We start from the raw sequence: 15,999 nt of genomic DNA, 5'->3' as shown, positions 1-15,999 counted from the left end.
AGTTGCTAGCTTTCAAGTCAGTGGAGAGTAAATCCACATTGGGATTTAGTCCATACTTTAAAGGAGCTGTCCTGCAAATAGTTTCAGCACCCTGAACAGCTCCTTTAAATATATCCAGGAGTAGCTGTGTTGGCCATACAGCAAACTACAATATCCAAAATCCACAAAACAGTGATACTTTTTTTGGCCAAACCCAATACACAAACTACATCAGGCAAAAGTAAAAACTCCTTTAAAGTTTGGGTTAAAACCTAGAGCAGATTCACTGCCACCGTGACATCAGAGTCACACATTACCATTGCTTCATAGTGACAGCTAAAACTTAAATATCTGCATGCTAGTGTGTGAATACAGAAAAATTGTTCTCATGGTACACACCCATTTCCTCAGGACAGTCATAAGGCAGTCTTTCTCATAACAATATAACTTAGGCTGATCCAATGAAAATGCTTACCAGTAGACACAGCATAAACACAACAAAATTATGACTTCACAGAATGAGTTTACGGCATTCCTTGCCATGAGATTTTTGCAGAAGCTATGCATATCAATTGCTTTTCTTTCTTTCTTTTTTTAAACATGATCAGATGAATTCCTATTAAGATTGCTGCATGCTGAAGACAATTAACATGTATGGCTATCTTGATAATGCTCAGCTTATAAACTTTCCTGGAGCATGTGTTTCGTTAGTACAGCTGCATATCACAATAAGTCTGTGTCACCCAGGGATTGTTGCTTAAACTACTAATTGCACAGCACTGGACCAAACAAATCATGGCTTGTTACCCCATTTTTTATTTGTTTCTCTCCTGTCTCTTTTGTCAGCTCATGTTTCAGAGTGGGTAGCTGTAGACACAAACCAGAGGCAAGCCATGGCTACAGGTCTGAACCACCTAAAAAGGCCCAAGTTTGTTAGCAAATAGCAACACATGGGTTCAGACTATGGTTAATTAACAAAACATGGCTTGTTAGCAGAAAGAGGTTTGTGCTTCACAACAAGCCAGATTTCAAAACAATATACCATGGTAGAAATCAGAAAATTAAACCAGATGGACCTTTGGCAACACAATAACTCCGTGTGTATTCTTAACGCTCTGGACACCCAAAAATAGCAATATCTGCAGCACTAGATGAATACTTGAGGAGTCAGGAAATAAGTTAACTCTATAGTTATTTGTCACAAAGAGAACAACCTAAAAGCCACATCAGGCCTTCATAACCTACCTATTCTTCTCCTACTTTCCTGCTACCACTGTCCCAGCACCTTATAAGGAAAAATGGTAGCTGAAGCCACAAGAAGCAGAAAATTCACAAGGCATTTCCCCAAGATGACAGATGAAATGATGGGCTGCTTCAGTACAATCATCCCTCCACATGTGTGGCTTTGACTTTTGCAGATTTGATTATTCACAGATTTTATTAATATGTTCTCTCTAGGAATATCTAGGTCCTCCAGCACAGCTCTATGGTCAACTTTAACCAAAAGTTGCACTGAAGGACCTTGAGATAGAACACTCCACTAGGTGTTTGTAGCTCCTCCAATTCTATGGTCAATGTCTGACAGATGTTGACCACAGAGTTGCACTGGAGGACCTAGAGATTCCTAGAGAGGTGTTCCCTCAGGTAAAAACATACTTTTTGTTATTTGCGGTTTTTCCACATTCACAGGGGTCCTGTGCCCCTAACCCCAGTGAATATGGAAGGATGAATGTATTAGTTATACTAAGTACTGGTTTGAGCACTGGACTACAACTCTGGCGATCAGACTTCGATCACCCGCTCAGACATGGATACCCACTGGGTGACCTTGGGCATGTCACACACTTCAGCCCCAGAAACCCCCATAACAGGGTTGCCAAATAGTCATTGTGAGAGGAGGCTACTGTATATGCTCATGTATAAGTCTAGAAATTTTAGTCAAAAAATTGACCTAAAAACTGTGTTGACTTATCCATGGGTCAATGTAAGTAATGTACTTTAACTCTTATAAAAAAGGAAACATCCCTTGGTGAAAGGCAAAAGCGTAATCTGTCTGAAAGCATTGACCCCCCCCCCCCCCCCCCGCTTTATCATCCATCCAGCTTTTAATGGGAGCACTTCAGGAATTTATGCTTTCTGGAATTTTAATAATAATTTAATTTGTTTTATTTATATACCGCTATTCCAAAGATCATAGCAGTGAACAGCAAGTAAGCTAATTAGCAAGTAAGCTAATTTTGTTAAGCTCTTTGGCATAATTTTCCTTTGCTTCATCCTATAGATCCTTTATTACATACCCCTAAATTTTACCCTCGACTTATACCAAAATCCAGTATTTTAGCCCCAAAACCTGACCTCGATTTATACATGAGGTCGATTTATAGTAGAGTATATACGGTAATTCCTCCAGTAATCCCATTCCTTTCTCTCTGCAGGCATGGAAAGTGGCACTTAAGTGTTTCTCTCCCTGTGGGCTGAAATGGAAGGAGTGCACTGTGCATGACTATAGAGGGGAATGTGAGTACAGACACCCTGCAACCCACCACCTGGAACCATATGTGGTCCTAAAGGCCAAAAAGGTTGCCCACTCCTATAGTAAGGCATGAGACGTAGGGATTTTTTCTTGTCAAAACTTTCCTAGAAAAGGTATGTAGAGAGATCTTGTAGTACCTTTGATACTAACTGAAATAAAGAAGTTGGCAGCATGAGCTTTCATGGACTATGCACCTGAGGAAGTAGAGTGGGGCCTACAAAAGCTCCTGCTGCCAACTTCTTTCTTTCAGTTAGACTCAAAGGTGCCACAAGATCTCTTTATATACTGATTCTACAGACTAACATGGTTATATCTTTGAATTCCTAGAAAAAATTGACTTTAAGGAGGGATCTGAAAGAATTTAATGAAGGTGTGTCATCAAACAAGAAGCAATTCTGGGTACATGAGGGTAAGTAAGGGGCTATCCAGACCAGCCTGAAAGGCCAGACTGTGGGCGGAGTCAGGATGCAGCTTCCTGATGATGCAGGCCCTAACTCTGTCCCAGGGCACCATGGTGGTGCACACTGCTCCAGACGGCACGTGCCATCATGACGCATCTCCGGCGCTGTGTCCAGATGACGAAGCACCAAAGGGGCACCATACGGTCGTGCCCCTGTGGCTATGGCATCCTTTGGAGAGCACAAAAAGGGAGTCACTTTTTGTGGCTGTTTTTTGAGCCCACCAGAGGCCAGATCAAGGCCACAGCATGAGGTTGCTGCGGTCCTGATCCAGCCAAGAAAGGGGCAGTCTGTACAGCCCTAAGTCTTTTGAAGGAACAGGACCTCTTCAGGAAGAGAGATAGGCAGCAGTATACCAGAATTTTTATTCCTGCCAGGGCACCAAGTTCAGATGGAAAGACTACTATGAGTAGTTTATTGTGTCTTTTTCAGGCTATGTGGCCATGTTCTAGAAGAGTTTCTTCATGACGTTTCACCAGCATCTGTGCCTGGTATCTTCAGAGAATGCTTGCCTGGAAAAAAAAGAGAGAGAGAGAGAGAGAGAGAGAAAGAGAGAGAGTGTGTGTGTGTATACTGTGTGAGCCTGGGAATGCAGGAGTGATTTGCATGGGTATTGTTCTGTGCTGATGGCAGGCCTCAGGCCGGGAGGCTAATGCAGATGCTGGCGAAACGGCAGGAAGAAACTCTTCTAGAACATGGCCACATAGCCCGAAAAACCCACAAAAAACGATGGATGCCGGCCATGAAAGCCTTCAACTTCACTACTTTGAGGCATGCAAATGGCAAGTTGAGGGCCTTCATTATAATGGCTTCTATAAGACCCTGCTGTTTTAATTTACAGCCAAACCAACTTCACTTGTGAGTTAAAAAAAAATTTTCTTGTAAAATCACACCAGGTAAAATGCAGTCTTAAAGGAGATGGAACAAATGAACTCAAAATTACAGACCAGATTCCAGGTTACCTTTGGAGCTTGATTAAATGACCAGAGAATATTATTTTATCATGTTTTTTGCAGGGCTCTCTTTACTAATACTTGCAAAGTGACTTTTTAATTTTTCCAGTTTATGAGTAGCCAAAGGTAGAAAGCTGGACTCACATCTCTTGCAATGTTGCCTCCCTCTTAAAATGTTAGCCTTACAACTGAGCTTTACAACTAAAAGAGTTCTTGTAGCAGCTCTGAGACTGACTTAAGGTTCAAAACACACTGCAGAAATAATTCAGTTTGAGATTGCTTTAACTTTTGTGGCTCAGTGCTAGGGAATCCTGGGAACTGTAGTTTATTGTCGCACCAGAGGTCTCTGAGAGAGAAGGCTAAATGTCTCACAAAATTTCAGTTGCCAGAATTCCTTAGCATTGAGCCAGGCAGTTAGAGCAGTCTCAAACTGGATAATCTCTGCAGTGTGTTTTGGATCCAAGATAAAAAATTTGGTAGCATAAGCTTCCATAGGTTTAAGTCTACTCCAGATGCCAACTCTCTCTAGCTGTTAGCTGCTCTTAGAGCTGTCACAAGATCCCTTGGCATTCTGATCCAGACTAACATCACTATGTCTTTGAATTAAAAGAGTTGTAAGGGTCCCTCGTCCATGCCTTGTTCTGTCACCTGTCTCTGCCTCAGTTAGGTTTTTATCTCTTTGCATTCTCTGATCTGGGTTTGGATGCATCCTCCTCAGCCTCTTCCAAATTCCCCCCTCATCCAGTTTCAGTCTATCAGATAAGTAGTCTGCTGCATTGTAACAGGAGGAATTTCATTCTTATGCACGGTGGTGGCCTGATTCACCTGTTATCTCCTCCCAGCTAATCTCCTGATCCAATAGCTTTACTTCTTCTAGAAGTGAGCTCACCAGTGATAGCAAACAGGGATTCCCAGCCAAGGAAGCTGATGGCTTTCCCAAGATATTTTTGTCTTGCCAGCAAAACCAACTCCCCGCCTACATTTGATTTGCTGTTGTTTTTTAAGCCATGAGATTGCAATTGCTTCGCTAAAGGTATTTCACAGAAATGTTTTATACAGAGGCTGTCAACTGTCATCAGATCATGAAATCCAAGGTGTGAATGAAAAAAGGAGGGCAGAGGTGGGGGGAATCCAGCAGCCATGGAGTGCCACCCACACGTCTGCTAATATCTCCAGGCCTTAAAGCACAGATTCTGCTAATCAGGAATCTTCGTTATACAGTTTTCCATTCAATATAACTACTATTTTGGGTCTATAGGGTTTTTTCCCCTAACTGTCACCCTGCCTCTGTAGAGAATTTCCACACAGAGAACGAACATCAGAAATCACACCTCATTAATACCCACTGATAATTATTTTGGAAAAACCAGTAGCTCACATCCATCCACATAACTGTGCATACATTTCCTTGGAGGAATCTGGGGACTACAAACCTCAGGTTAGACACTCAACCTGGATTTGTTGCTACTCCTTAACAATTCCTTAACCCATCCCTATTTGCAATACATATAGACAAAGGGTGTATCCATCCCCTCTTTTTTCATAGCCTATAGAGAAAAGTGGGAAATGGGACTACACTTCCCATCACTCCTGGCTGTTCTAGCTGGCTCTTACAGGGATTCTCCTCCAACAACATCTGGTGGGCCACTGAGTCACCTCCTCTGGCAGAAAGGTGACCATTTATTTCAGGTTTGTTAACATACAGTCAGATTTTGCAGCCATTTATTTATCATTCACATTTCTCTGGGGAATCACTGTTGTGAGTCAGTAATTTATCCTGTTACACTGGGTTTTAAATTTTTCCTCCTACATATAAGATTAAACAGCACATACAGACAAAGTTTCATCACACCCTGTCTTAGCATTTTTGTTTACACTACTCCCTTTTAAAGATGAATATAGACCTCTGCTATTCTGAAAAGAGACAAGTAGCCAATTCCTATGCCTGCCTAGTCCAAAGTTCAGTTTCTCTGAGTCCAACCAAGTTTACTCCCAAGGGAGCCATGCTGCTTGTGCCATTTATTTATTCTGCTAATAAATAAATAAATAAATGCTTAACTTTTACCCCGTGTCTCTATCAGAAGACAATCAAGGTGGCGTACAATTAAAACGAAGACATACACTGTCCAGTTCCCCAACTGTTGCCTCCCTCCCCTAAAACATTATTAAACACATTAACTATTAAAAACAATACAGTACATTAAAATAGCCAGAGGCGGAGGAGTGGGGGTGCCGAGTACTGAGAGAGATGGTGGATTCAATTCAATTGGTGGCCAAAAATAATAACAACAAAGCAGTGCAAGAAGCCACCAGAGAAGCACCAAGAGGGGAAGAAGCACTCTGGGCTCTGAGATCTGTGCAGCCCAGAAGCCTACTGTATTCCCAGGGCTGGCACTGGCACTGTGCCAGAGTCACCCCAGATCCCCTTTTACTCCTGAAAAGGCCACACTCAGACCTCCTCCTCCTCCTCCTCCTCCTCCACCTTTGGCAGTGACAGGTGGGGCATAGGCCGATTAGGAACTATGACCAGGAGGCTGAGATGTCCTCCTTTTCCAGGACACGTCCTCCATTTCAACCAGCTTCCAGGCGGAATTCCCAAATCTCCTCCGTTTTGGAACCTGCTTAAGAAGCATGGATTTATCCTTCTAGGAGTGTTCTTAGCATTTCTTTGGTCACGTCCTCCCTTTTTCTGGACTGTCCTCCTCTGGTCACCCTGGCACCTGTGGCCCCACGCCCCTCTGCCCTTGGAGGATGCATCTCCTTCGCCTCTGCTCAGCCCCAACACCTGGCTCTCTGAGTCCATGGCAAGGGAGCCCAGGAGAAGGCGACCCGATGGGTCCTCGCCCCCAAGGAGGACCAGGCACTACGAAATGGAGGACCTTCCAGGAGAAGGGAGGACATGGCCAAAGGAAAGCTTCAAAAAACCACACTCATAATCCTAGTCATGTAAAGCCATGCTTCTTAGCTATGCCCCAAATAAAGGCCATTTGGGAATCCCTCTTGGACAGAAGGCTGACATGGAGGACAGGTCCTGGAGAAGGTCGCCCTGACTGTACCAATGTCCTACACAACGGAGGGCAGGTCCCCCTGAAAGCTCAGAGCACCGCTCTCTCTCTATACAATGGCTGCTCCAAAGGGAGGCTCCTGGAGAGAAGGGGGCCTGGAGGACAATGTCCGGGAAAGGAGGACGCTGGTCGGGGGGGGTCTCACCGGTGTCCTGGCGGAACTGGTGCATGGAGTGGAGGTCGAGGATGTAGGGGGCGAGGCGGGGCTCGGCTTGGCCCAGGACCACGCTGCCGCCGGTGCGGGGCAAGCCCTGCCGGAGCACGGCCTCGATGTGGTGGCTGACGGCGGGGCTGTAGGGCCGCCAGCGCCCGTGCTCGTTCAGCCATTCCCACACCGCCACCACCGCCGAGGCCAGCAGCATCTCCCCCGGGCGCCAGAGGCAGCAGCAGCGGCAGCAGCAGGGAGGCCCAGCCGAGGAGCCTGCTTCGGGCTGGGACCGCGGAGCCTCCCTCCTTGCAAAGGAGCCTCTCGCTCGCTTCAGAGGCCAAGACCAAGCAGCAGCCGTGCATTTAAAAGACAACAAGGCTCCATCCAGTCAGGGAGCTGGGAAGCAGGGTCCCTCATTGGCTCATCCGCAAAGGAGCCTCCCAGGAGTAGCTCTCTCTCTCTCTCTCTCCCAAAAGGGTGACTCAGTTACACCAGTTGCATCTCTCCCAGCTTTTTCCTTCTCAGCTCAACCTCCTCGGGATTTCATGCTCTACTTTCTCCTCCTCCTCCTCCTCCTTGGGCACTAGATGCAGCAGCCGCTCCTGCTCGCTGCACCTCTCTCCCTGTTGGCTCTCTCCTCTTCCCTCCCTCCACACACTGTCTCCTTTCTACGAAGAATCCGCCGGGCGAGTGGGGTTTTCTCGGCAATGCAAGCGCAATGCAAAACCCCAGCCGACGCGTTGCCTTCTTTCCAACACGGAGGAACAATCGGCCATTGCACGGGACGGACACTTCGCTCTTTCCTATTGCAACCCGCCGACGCCGTGCAATCTCCTAGCCTTTTTGCAAAAGGAGCAAGCAGCCGCAGCGCGAGCTCCCAGGGAATGGAACGTCCCCGGGAATGGAACGTCGCGGCGAGCCCCCCTCCTCTCTCTCACTACCATTACCTCATGCTCGGTCCCCCGCCCCTATAAGCCCCCCTCCTCCTGTGGCCACCAGCGCCACAGCGCCACCTGCTGACCACACTGAAGGAACAGCGGCTGCAAGCGGGACTGAACCACCGCCGCGCTCAAAATAGGGGGAGTCTCGGCGAAGGAATGGCCCAATATCCTCCCCTATTTCCTCCCTTGTGGACTCGCCCTGGGCAGCCTGGCCTTTCGGTCCTGCAGCCGTTTGAAGGGAAGCCCTTGGAGGAAGGATGGCCAGCAGCAGCTGTGGCCTCCAGTCCTCACCTCAAAAGGAGGACAAGGCACCCCAAAATAGTGTAGCAGGGCATTTCTAGGAGTGTTTTTAGCTTTTATTTGGTCATTACAGGACATGATTTAAGTGGCTACATAATATCTAGTCAGGGTGACCAGGCTTTTCCAGGACCTGTCCTCCATTTCCACCTTCTGCCCAGGAGGAATTCCCCAAATGGCCTCCATTTGGAGCATCACTAAGAAGCATGGATTTACATTTCAAGAAAACAAATGGAGGACACTCCCAAAATAAAAGCTAAAGTCACTCTTATAGAAATGTAAACTTGTGCTTTCTTAGCCATGCTCAAAATGGAGGACCATTTGGGGATTCTTCCTAGACAGAAGGTGGAAATGTAGGACCTGTCCTGGAAAAGGAGGACCTCTGGTCACTCTGGCATTAAGGCGAGGATAGTCTCTTCACAGCAGTGTGTGTGTGTGTGTGTGTGTGTGTGAAGCCATTTCCATCAGCTTAGTGATCTTTTTCAACTGGAAAACACAACCTTTATCATCTGCCAAAGCACCTCTCTCTTTAAATGCATTAAATGTATTTAAATGCATCCATCCCCCCCCTTTTTTTTTGTATTTGCTGTCAGGAAAACACTAATTTCCACCTTTGTAAAGTAGGACCATTGTTAGAGGCTAAAAAATTTCTCGTGTCCACTTTAGTATGGTCAAGAAATGTTCTATACATATTGCATTTCAAGAGCACGTTCCACTGTCCAAAATGCTATGTTCTTTTTTATTGTCACATCCAGTAAAGCAGGACCATGATTAGAAGCTAAAAAATTATTGTGGCCACTTTAGGATGATCAAGAAAGGTTTTTATACAATTCGTATTTCAAAAACACCTCCCAGTGTACAAAATGCTTTGTTATTTTTATTGTCACATCCAGCGTTTGAGGCGGCTGAGGCTCTAACATTACCTATGAATTCAGTGCACACCTGGCTCTCCAATATAGTGCACACATCGTCTCCCCATTCATTTCCCTGCCTTCCGCCAGCAGCAGCCAATGTGGAACAGGGCAAGGGAACGCATGATGTGTGACGATGTTGTGTCACAGACGAAGTTGCACATTATGGGGAGAGAGGAAAGGAGGGGAAAAGACACAGGAGAACTGTTTCCCCGTCTATCATAATAAAATGGTTTAACTAAAAACTTTGGAATAATACATTGCAATCACAAGCGCATTTTAAAAATATTTTCTCAGAATATGTAATAACTGAAAATATCTGGGTGACCTACATACAATTGTTAGTCCCTATTAGAGTATACCCATTGAATCAACTGCCAAATGAGAAATCAACAATTGTGCATTTCCCCTAATGTCAATGAATTATCATACTTGGGACTAGTCAATGATTTAGGTTTAGGAGTCCCAAATGTTTAGAGACAATTCATAAAATCCAAATAATAAACTATTTCAATCCTGTGAGTATATTCAGATAGAATTCATACAGTCCACAGAATAAATGCCCTTTATATCTAACATCCGTCTGAGGGCCAGGCCCTTTCGCACTACACAGTTATAGTGCTAAGCTTCCACTTTAATGGCCATGGCTGCATCCTATGAAGGTCTGGGAAGGCACCCATGGTGCTCTCTGGCTGTGAATGAAGTACCACTCCCTAAACTGCAGGTTCCATGCTTCCATAGGATGCTGCTATGGCAAAGTGAAATCATAATACAGTAGGACCCTTGGTATCTGCTGGGGTTTGGTTCCAGGCCCCCCCTGTGGATATTAAAATCCATGGACACTCAAGTCTCATTAAATATAACAGCACAGTAAGATGGAGTCCCTTACACAAAATGGCAAAATCAAGGTTTGCTTTTGAGAATTTCTACATTTTAAAAATATTTTCAAACTGTGGATGCTTGAATCCATGGATAAAAAAATCCGTGGATATGAAGGGCTGACTGTACTGTAATTGTGTAGAATGAAAGGGCCCCCTGACAGGTCTGCTATTTAGGTGGAGATGGAAAGGGCTGATCTTCTTCATTGGTTTCAGGCATTGGGAGTGAGCAGCTGTAGGCTTCCAAATATTTTTGACCTACTATTCCCAACAGTTTTACCCAGCATGGCCATTAGTGAAGATTATCGGTTCTGCAATGCCGAAACAACTGAAGAAATAGAGTTGCCTACCTCTCCCACTCTACCTGCTCATGATTGAGAAGTGCCTATATCTGCAACCTATATAATACTGGTTTTACTGGAGGCTAGGGAAATTTTGGCCTTTTATTGCCTTTGGACTCCCTGACCTATTATGAGGAGTGATAGCACCTGTAGTTCAACATCTGGAGGGACACAGATTCTAAGGTTCTGTCCTACTGGATGAGTGCTCTGATTCTTACAATTCTTGCTTCTCTTCAGTCTGAAGAAGCAACCACTGCAATGCACCTTAGTTCAAAATGTATCTTGCCATCAGTTGTTACTGTTCTACATTTTCACAACAACTGACACTACAGCTGTATAGAAAGATCAAGACTCTCCACTGTTGCTGTTTTCAGAATCATAATGCTATCATAGCTTCACACAGGTGTGTATAGGCACCAACACATCCCAAATTCATCACTTCCCTTTAACCTTGTAATTTATTTATTGCTTGATAATATTGCACTTTAAACATGCACATTTCTTAACTTATACTGTACCCCATTCTTCCCTTGTCATCAAAGTGCTCAAAACAGCTTACAACTACATTAAAAAAGTTATGAAATGTTTCCTGAACATATAAGGACAATAAATTATATAAAATTGCAGCAGATGAAAACAGCTACAGTGTTTTTAAGAACCCTAGGATTACTTTCTCACTAGCTCTTCCAATTTGACAAGAACCATCCAGATCAATCCACTATTCCTCCACTTTTTCAGCTGCTGTAAAAATACTCCCGTTTCTCTCTCCTCCTTCCACTTTCCCCCTTTGTCCTCCGCTTACTTCAGTTGCTGCAAACTGAGTTCAGAGTGCAAAAGTAGTTTACATTCAGTTGGGAAGAAGAGAGGAAAGGCAAAACATTGCCCTTCTGACTAGACTGAGTAGACTCAGGGGAAAACAAACTGCTACAGCTTCTCCTAGCTTGTGTGTTCTTCCCCCTTAATCATTTTGGCCATCTTGACCACAGTCTGATGTTGCTTGGCCATTTTTTCAATTGTGAGATGCTGGAGGATATGTGTTTAGTGCACGATAAATATTCTCAGCCCAACAAATCAAATGCCCAGCAGAACAAAAATGTTTTGGAAAGTGACAGAAGTCCACAAGAATGAGAAAAACAAATCTCCCTTGACATGGGAGTTTATCACACGGGAGGAATTTCTCTTAATTTCAAATGAAAAGAAAGTGGGGCCAGAACGCATTCACATGAATTTGCTAGTTCAGCAAATTTACATGAATTCAAATTGCATTCAGACTAACTTCCCATGGCCCAAAAATAGCTTGCCATTGCCTGAAATTGCATGTGGTAGTCTATCACGCAATGACGTGAAACCCCATGATTGCATTCATATTGCCATTGGATTATACTTCCAATTTCCCTTGTCTGATAACGTCCATGCAGTTCCATAGCCTTGGTACTTCTGTGAAGAAGGCCCCCTCTTGCATCCTGACCACCATGGTAGGCCAAAAAGGGAACCTCCCCTCCAGATCTTAAAGAAAAGGCCGAAGCAGACCCTTACTATCCTATGCTCTGCAGAGGCGGCTGTTCTCAGGATCCACAGACAAGATTCAGGTTGTATCCATACTACAGATATAAAACAGTTTGATACCAATTTAATTGTCGTGACTCAATGCTATGGAATTTTGGGATTTATAGTTTTATGAGATGTCTAGCCTTCCCTGTCAGAGGGCTCTGCTGCCCCCACAAATCCCAGAATTCCATAGCATTGAGCCATGGTAATTAAAATAGTGTCAAACTGTTTTATTTCTTCAGTGTGGGAGCAGCCTTCTTGTGCTGATACTGGAAATTAGACCCACTCCTTTTACATCAGCGGCTAACAGTAACCATAATGCCATTGAGGAAAGAAACTCTGACAGAACATTCAAGCATAGTGCAGTGTTATTGGGCTGAACTCCCACTATACAGACCTAGTTAGCATAGGCAATGGTAAGGGATCGTGGAGCTGCATCTGAAATGCTACCTGTTCCTCATGCCTGGTCTTTTCACAGTGGAAAGGTAAAGGCAACAGGGGTAGAGGGCTTCAGTGATTCCCAAGAGTGCATCCTAATGGCATCAACACAACCTTGTGATTGTGGAAAAGTATAGTGAAATATGGCTTTGAACTGGAAAAAGAGAGAACTTTCTGCCTTGTGCAGAAGATGCTGCTGTGTGACACCAATCATTGCTCAAAGGCCTTGAACTGCCCTCTCCTATGAGTTGTTCCCTTTGGACTGTCATTTGAATTCAAATTAAAATAAAGCGTAATCTGGAATTGTAGTGTCTGTTGCCCATCTGAGATGTTTTCAACTACCAAACATTCAGTAGACCTGCCGGTTCATCCCTACAATTCCCATCTCCGGATATTTGCTGATTTTACACTGATTCAACTCACTTTTCCCATAAATTAAGCTCCCACCTAAGGATTACTGTTTCCAAATCCTGTACTCTATGAAGACATAGCACATGATTTGCAGTCCCCCCCCCCACCATATTTGTTATGTGATTTGTGTAAAATTGTAGCAATCAGAAAGTGAAATACGAGCTTTTAAAAGAAATTGACTTCTGTGACTTGTGGCATTTTGTAATTTGCTTGTGTTACTTGCTATACTGTTGCAAAGCTCGCCTCATTGCTCACTGCTTTCCCCCTTATTTTCTTACTTCCCACATTTCTTTCCCCCTTACTTTTCTGATGGGAGGACACTTCAAGACTTATACAAGTGTGGCATAAAACTTGAAAAATCCTTGTTAAAATGCCTATAACATTCATTTAAATGCTCTTTAAAAGTAGCTTTTAAAATGTATCTAGAAGACTATATTCATTACAGAAGTGAAGTAACTACATTCCCACTTGATATGTTCTTTTCGAAATTATTACATCTATGTTACCATTCACACACACACACACAATACAATTTCTTCCTTACAAGCTCTGATAGTAGTACAGGTTTAATTTATGGGCTAGAGGTGCTTAACCTTTGATCCATTATGACCCATCAAGAAAGCAATAGCATCATCAACAAATCACACATCAAAAACAGGATATAAAATTGCACTCTAGGCATGGCAATTTTATTTTGGAATAGATATATGCATAGGATAAACAGATTACAGGCATATATATTAATTGTTATACCACAGCCAGTTGTTTAATCTTGCACCAGTTTGGGCTTGGGCTAATTTGAGCCTGATGCACCCTTTTTGGGGAACATGTTTCTCTCTTTTATTTATTGCTAGTGCAGTGCCACCCTCTGTTTTCTTTCAGGAAGTTCATTGCAAATGCATAAGTGTAAGTAAGAAGATGGCAATGGTAAACCCCCTCTGAAGAAACTTGCCAGGAAAACCCTATGATAGGTTTGCCATAGGTCAGATCCACAGTCACTCCTGTTCTAGCAATCCAAAGCATGATGTTTTTCCACACGAGATCCACTCCTCTCTAGCAATGCAGACTGAGGTTAAAACGTCATGTTTTTCCACACCTGGTTGCCTTTCTGTTGTCCTTCCGAAGTGAAGGGGAAGAGAAGTCAGTTCAATTCCAAGCAAGTCACGTGATGTGGACTCAAACAAAGGGGAGTGAGTGCACATTGTATTATCACACCAGAGCATACTTTGAGGGATCAACGATTTGAATCGGCACCCTTGAGCATGCTCAGTAGGGCTCTGGATGCTGCCCTCCTTCCCTGCCTCCTCCTTAGCTGTCATCCTTCATCGGGGGTCTAGGAGAAGGCAGGAGATGATGGGATAGGTCGCTAGGGGTCCCTGGAGCCAGGATCAGGATGCAGGAGAAGGCAGGGGATGATGGGATAGCTCGCTGGGGGTCCCTGGGGCCAGGATCAAGATGTGGGAGAAGGCAGGGGATGATGGGATAGTTCACTGGGGGTCCCTGGGGCCAGGATCAGGATGCAGGAGAAGGCAGGGGATGATGGGATAGGTCACTGGGGGTCCCAGGGGCCAGGATCAGGATGCAGGAGAAGGCAGGGGATGATGGGATAGCTCGCTGAGGGTCCCTGGAGCCAGGATCAGGATGCAGGAGAAGGCAGGGAATGATGGGTTAGGTGGCACAGGGGGAGATGGCGATGCAGGAGCAGTCAGGGGATGATGGGTTAGGTGTCAGGGTGAAGGAGGGGAACAGATCGGGGTCTAGGAGAAGGCAGGGGATGATGGGATTGGTGGCAGGGTGAAGGAGGGGAACAGATCTTGGTCTAGGAGAAGGCAGGAGATGATGGGAGCAGATCGGGGTCTAGGATAAGGCAGGGGATGATCTGATTGGTGGAAGGAGGGGAGCAGATGGGGTCTAGGAGAAGGCAAGAATGATGGGATTGGTGGGAGGCTGAAGGAGGGGAGCAGATTGGGGTCTAGGAGGACGCAGGGGATGATGGGATCAGCTGGTCGGCAGAGAGGAGGAGATGGCATGAAGGAGGAGGAGGGGAATGACGGAGCAGGACGCAGGGGCCAAGAGGGGTGGCATCGGAGTGCTTTTCCACACCAGACCAAACCGCAGAGCAATCGAAGGTAGCCAGGAAGCGAATTCTGTGAAGCCACTTTTTTTCCGTTTTAACCAAAATGAGGGGTGACTTCAGAAACGCTGCTAAAGCAATTCACAAGGGTCTCCCATAGAAATCAATGGTGTCTGATAAAACAGTCCCTTTATGAGGTGAAACCACATTGTTGGAAGTGCAATCACTTCAGAAGTGAGCTGGAACTGAGCTACAAAACCACCCAAAAGCTCCGTGTGATATACTCCCCCATTTGTGCATTATCCCAATGCACATCCATCATTTTGCTGGCTCCCCAGTGTAGTAATGCAACAGTAGTCCTTGAGTGAATGCAAACATTAAGGAAGTGCCCACTTCTAATTCCCATAGACACAAGTCCACTTCCAAAGGCTTAAGTCCCCAACAGGATTCTGGCCATCTTTTTCTTTCTTTTCTTTAACCATTTGGAGTTTGTTAATTTTTCAGTCAAAGCTATTTGTGACACCTTGTTATTCATAGGCCATCACATGTGAAATTTTATTGTGTCTTCCTGGCATATGCCATGACCTCAAAGGCTATGTACTAGTAAATGACCAAACTGGTAGATTAATATTATTATGATTCAGCTTTATTTATATAGCGCTGTAAATTTACACAGTGATGTACATACAGTCTTTTTGATTAGACTGTTTCCTGCCTTCAGGCTTACAATCTAAAAAGACACGACACATAAGGAGAAGGGAAAGGTGGAGGGGAAGGAGATCTGGTCCAGCAGTTCTTCTCTCCCTCTGAGGCCTGGACCAAGGCAGATGGACTGGACGGAGAGCTCTTCTTAATCGAGGCCAGGTCCGATGGAGCTGGGCTTGCATTCGCACTCACTCCCAGGCCGGATTATGACAGTTGGCATGAAGGGAGGGCTCTTCTTCTTGAAGCTAGCCCTGATGGAGTTGGGCCTGCCTTTTAGATGCAATGCTTTCACAATTATATTCTTAAAACTCCAATCCTC

At 44.8% G+C, this 15,999-nt stretch overlaps 1 protein-coding gene across 1 annotated transcript in view; it reads right to left on the bottom strand.

Annotated features, from left to right (window-relative positions):
* The window catches only part of DTX4 (deltex E3 ubiquitin ligase 4), a 53,782-nt gene extending 45,708 nt beyond the window's left edge, over positions 1-8,074 (bottom strand). Inside the window, exon 1 of the mRNA XM_042472717.1 lies at positions 7,134-8,074. Coding sequence (XP_042328651.1) covers positions 7,134-7,350 — 217 coding nt within the window. The 5' untranslated portion in view covers positions 7,351-8,074. The remainder of the gene's footprint in view (positions 1-7,133) is intronic.
* Positions 8,075-15,999: the final 7,925 nt, after the last annotated feature.

This window comes from Sceloporus undulatus, chromosome 1 (genome assembly GCF_019175285.1).
Source record: "Sceloporus undulatus isolate JIND9_A2432 ecotype Alabama chromosome 1, SceUnd_v1.1, whole genome shotgun sequence".
Taxonomy (NCBI): Eukaryota; Metazoa; Chordata; class Lepidosauria; order Squamata; family Phrynosomatidae; genus Sceloporus; species Sceloporus undulatus.
The sequence above is the reverse complement of the archived record's forward strand: the minus strand, read 5'-3'. Positions and strand labels throughout refer to the sequence as shown.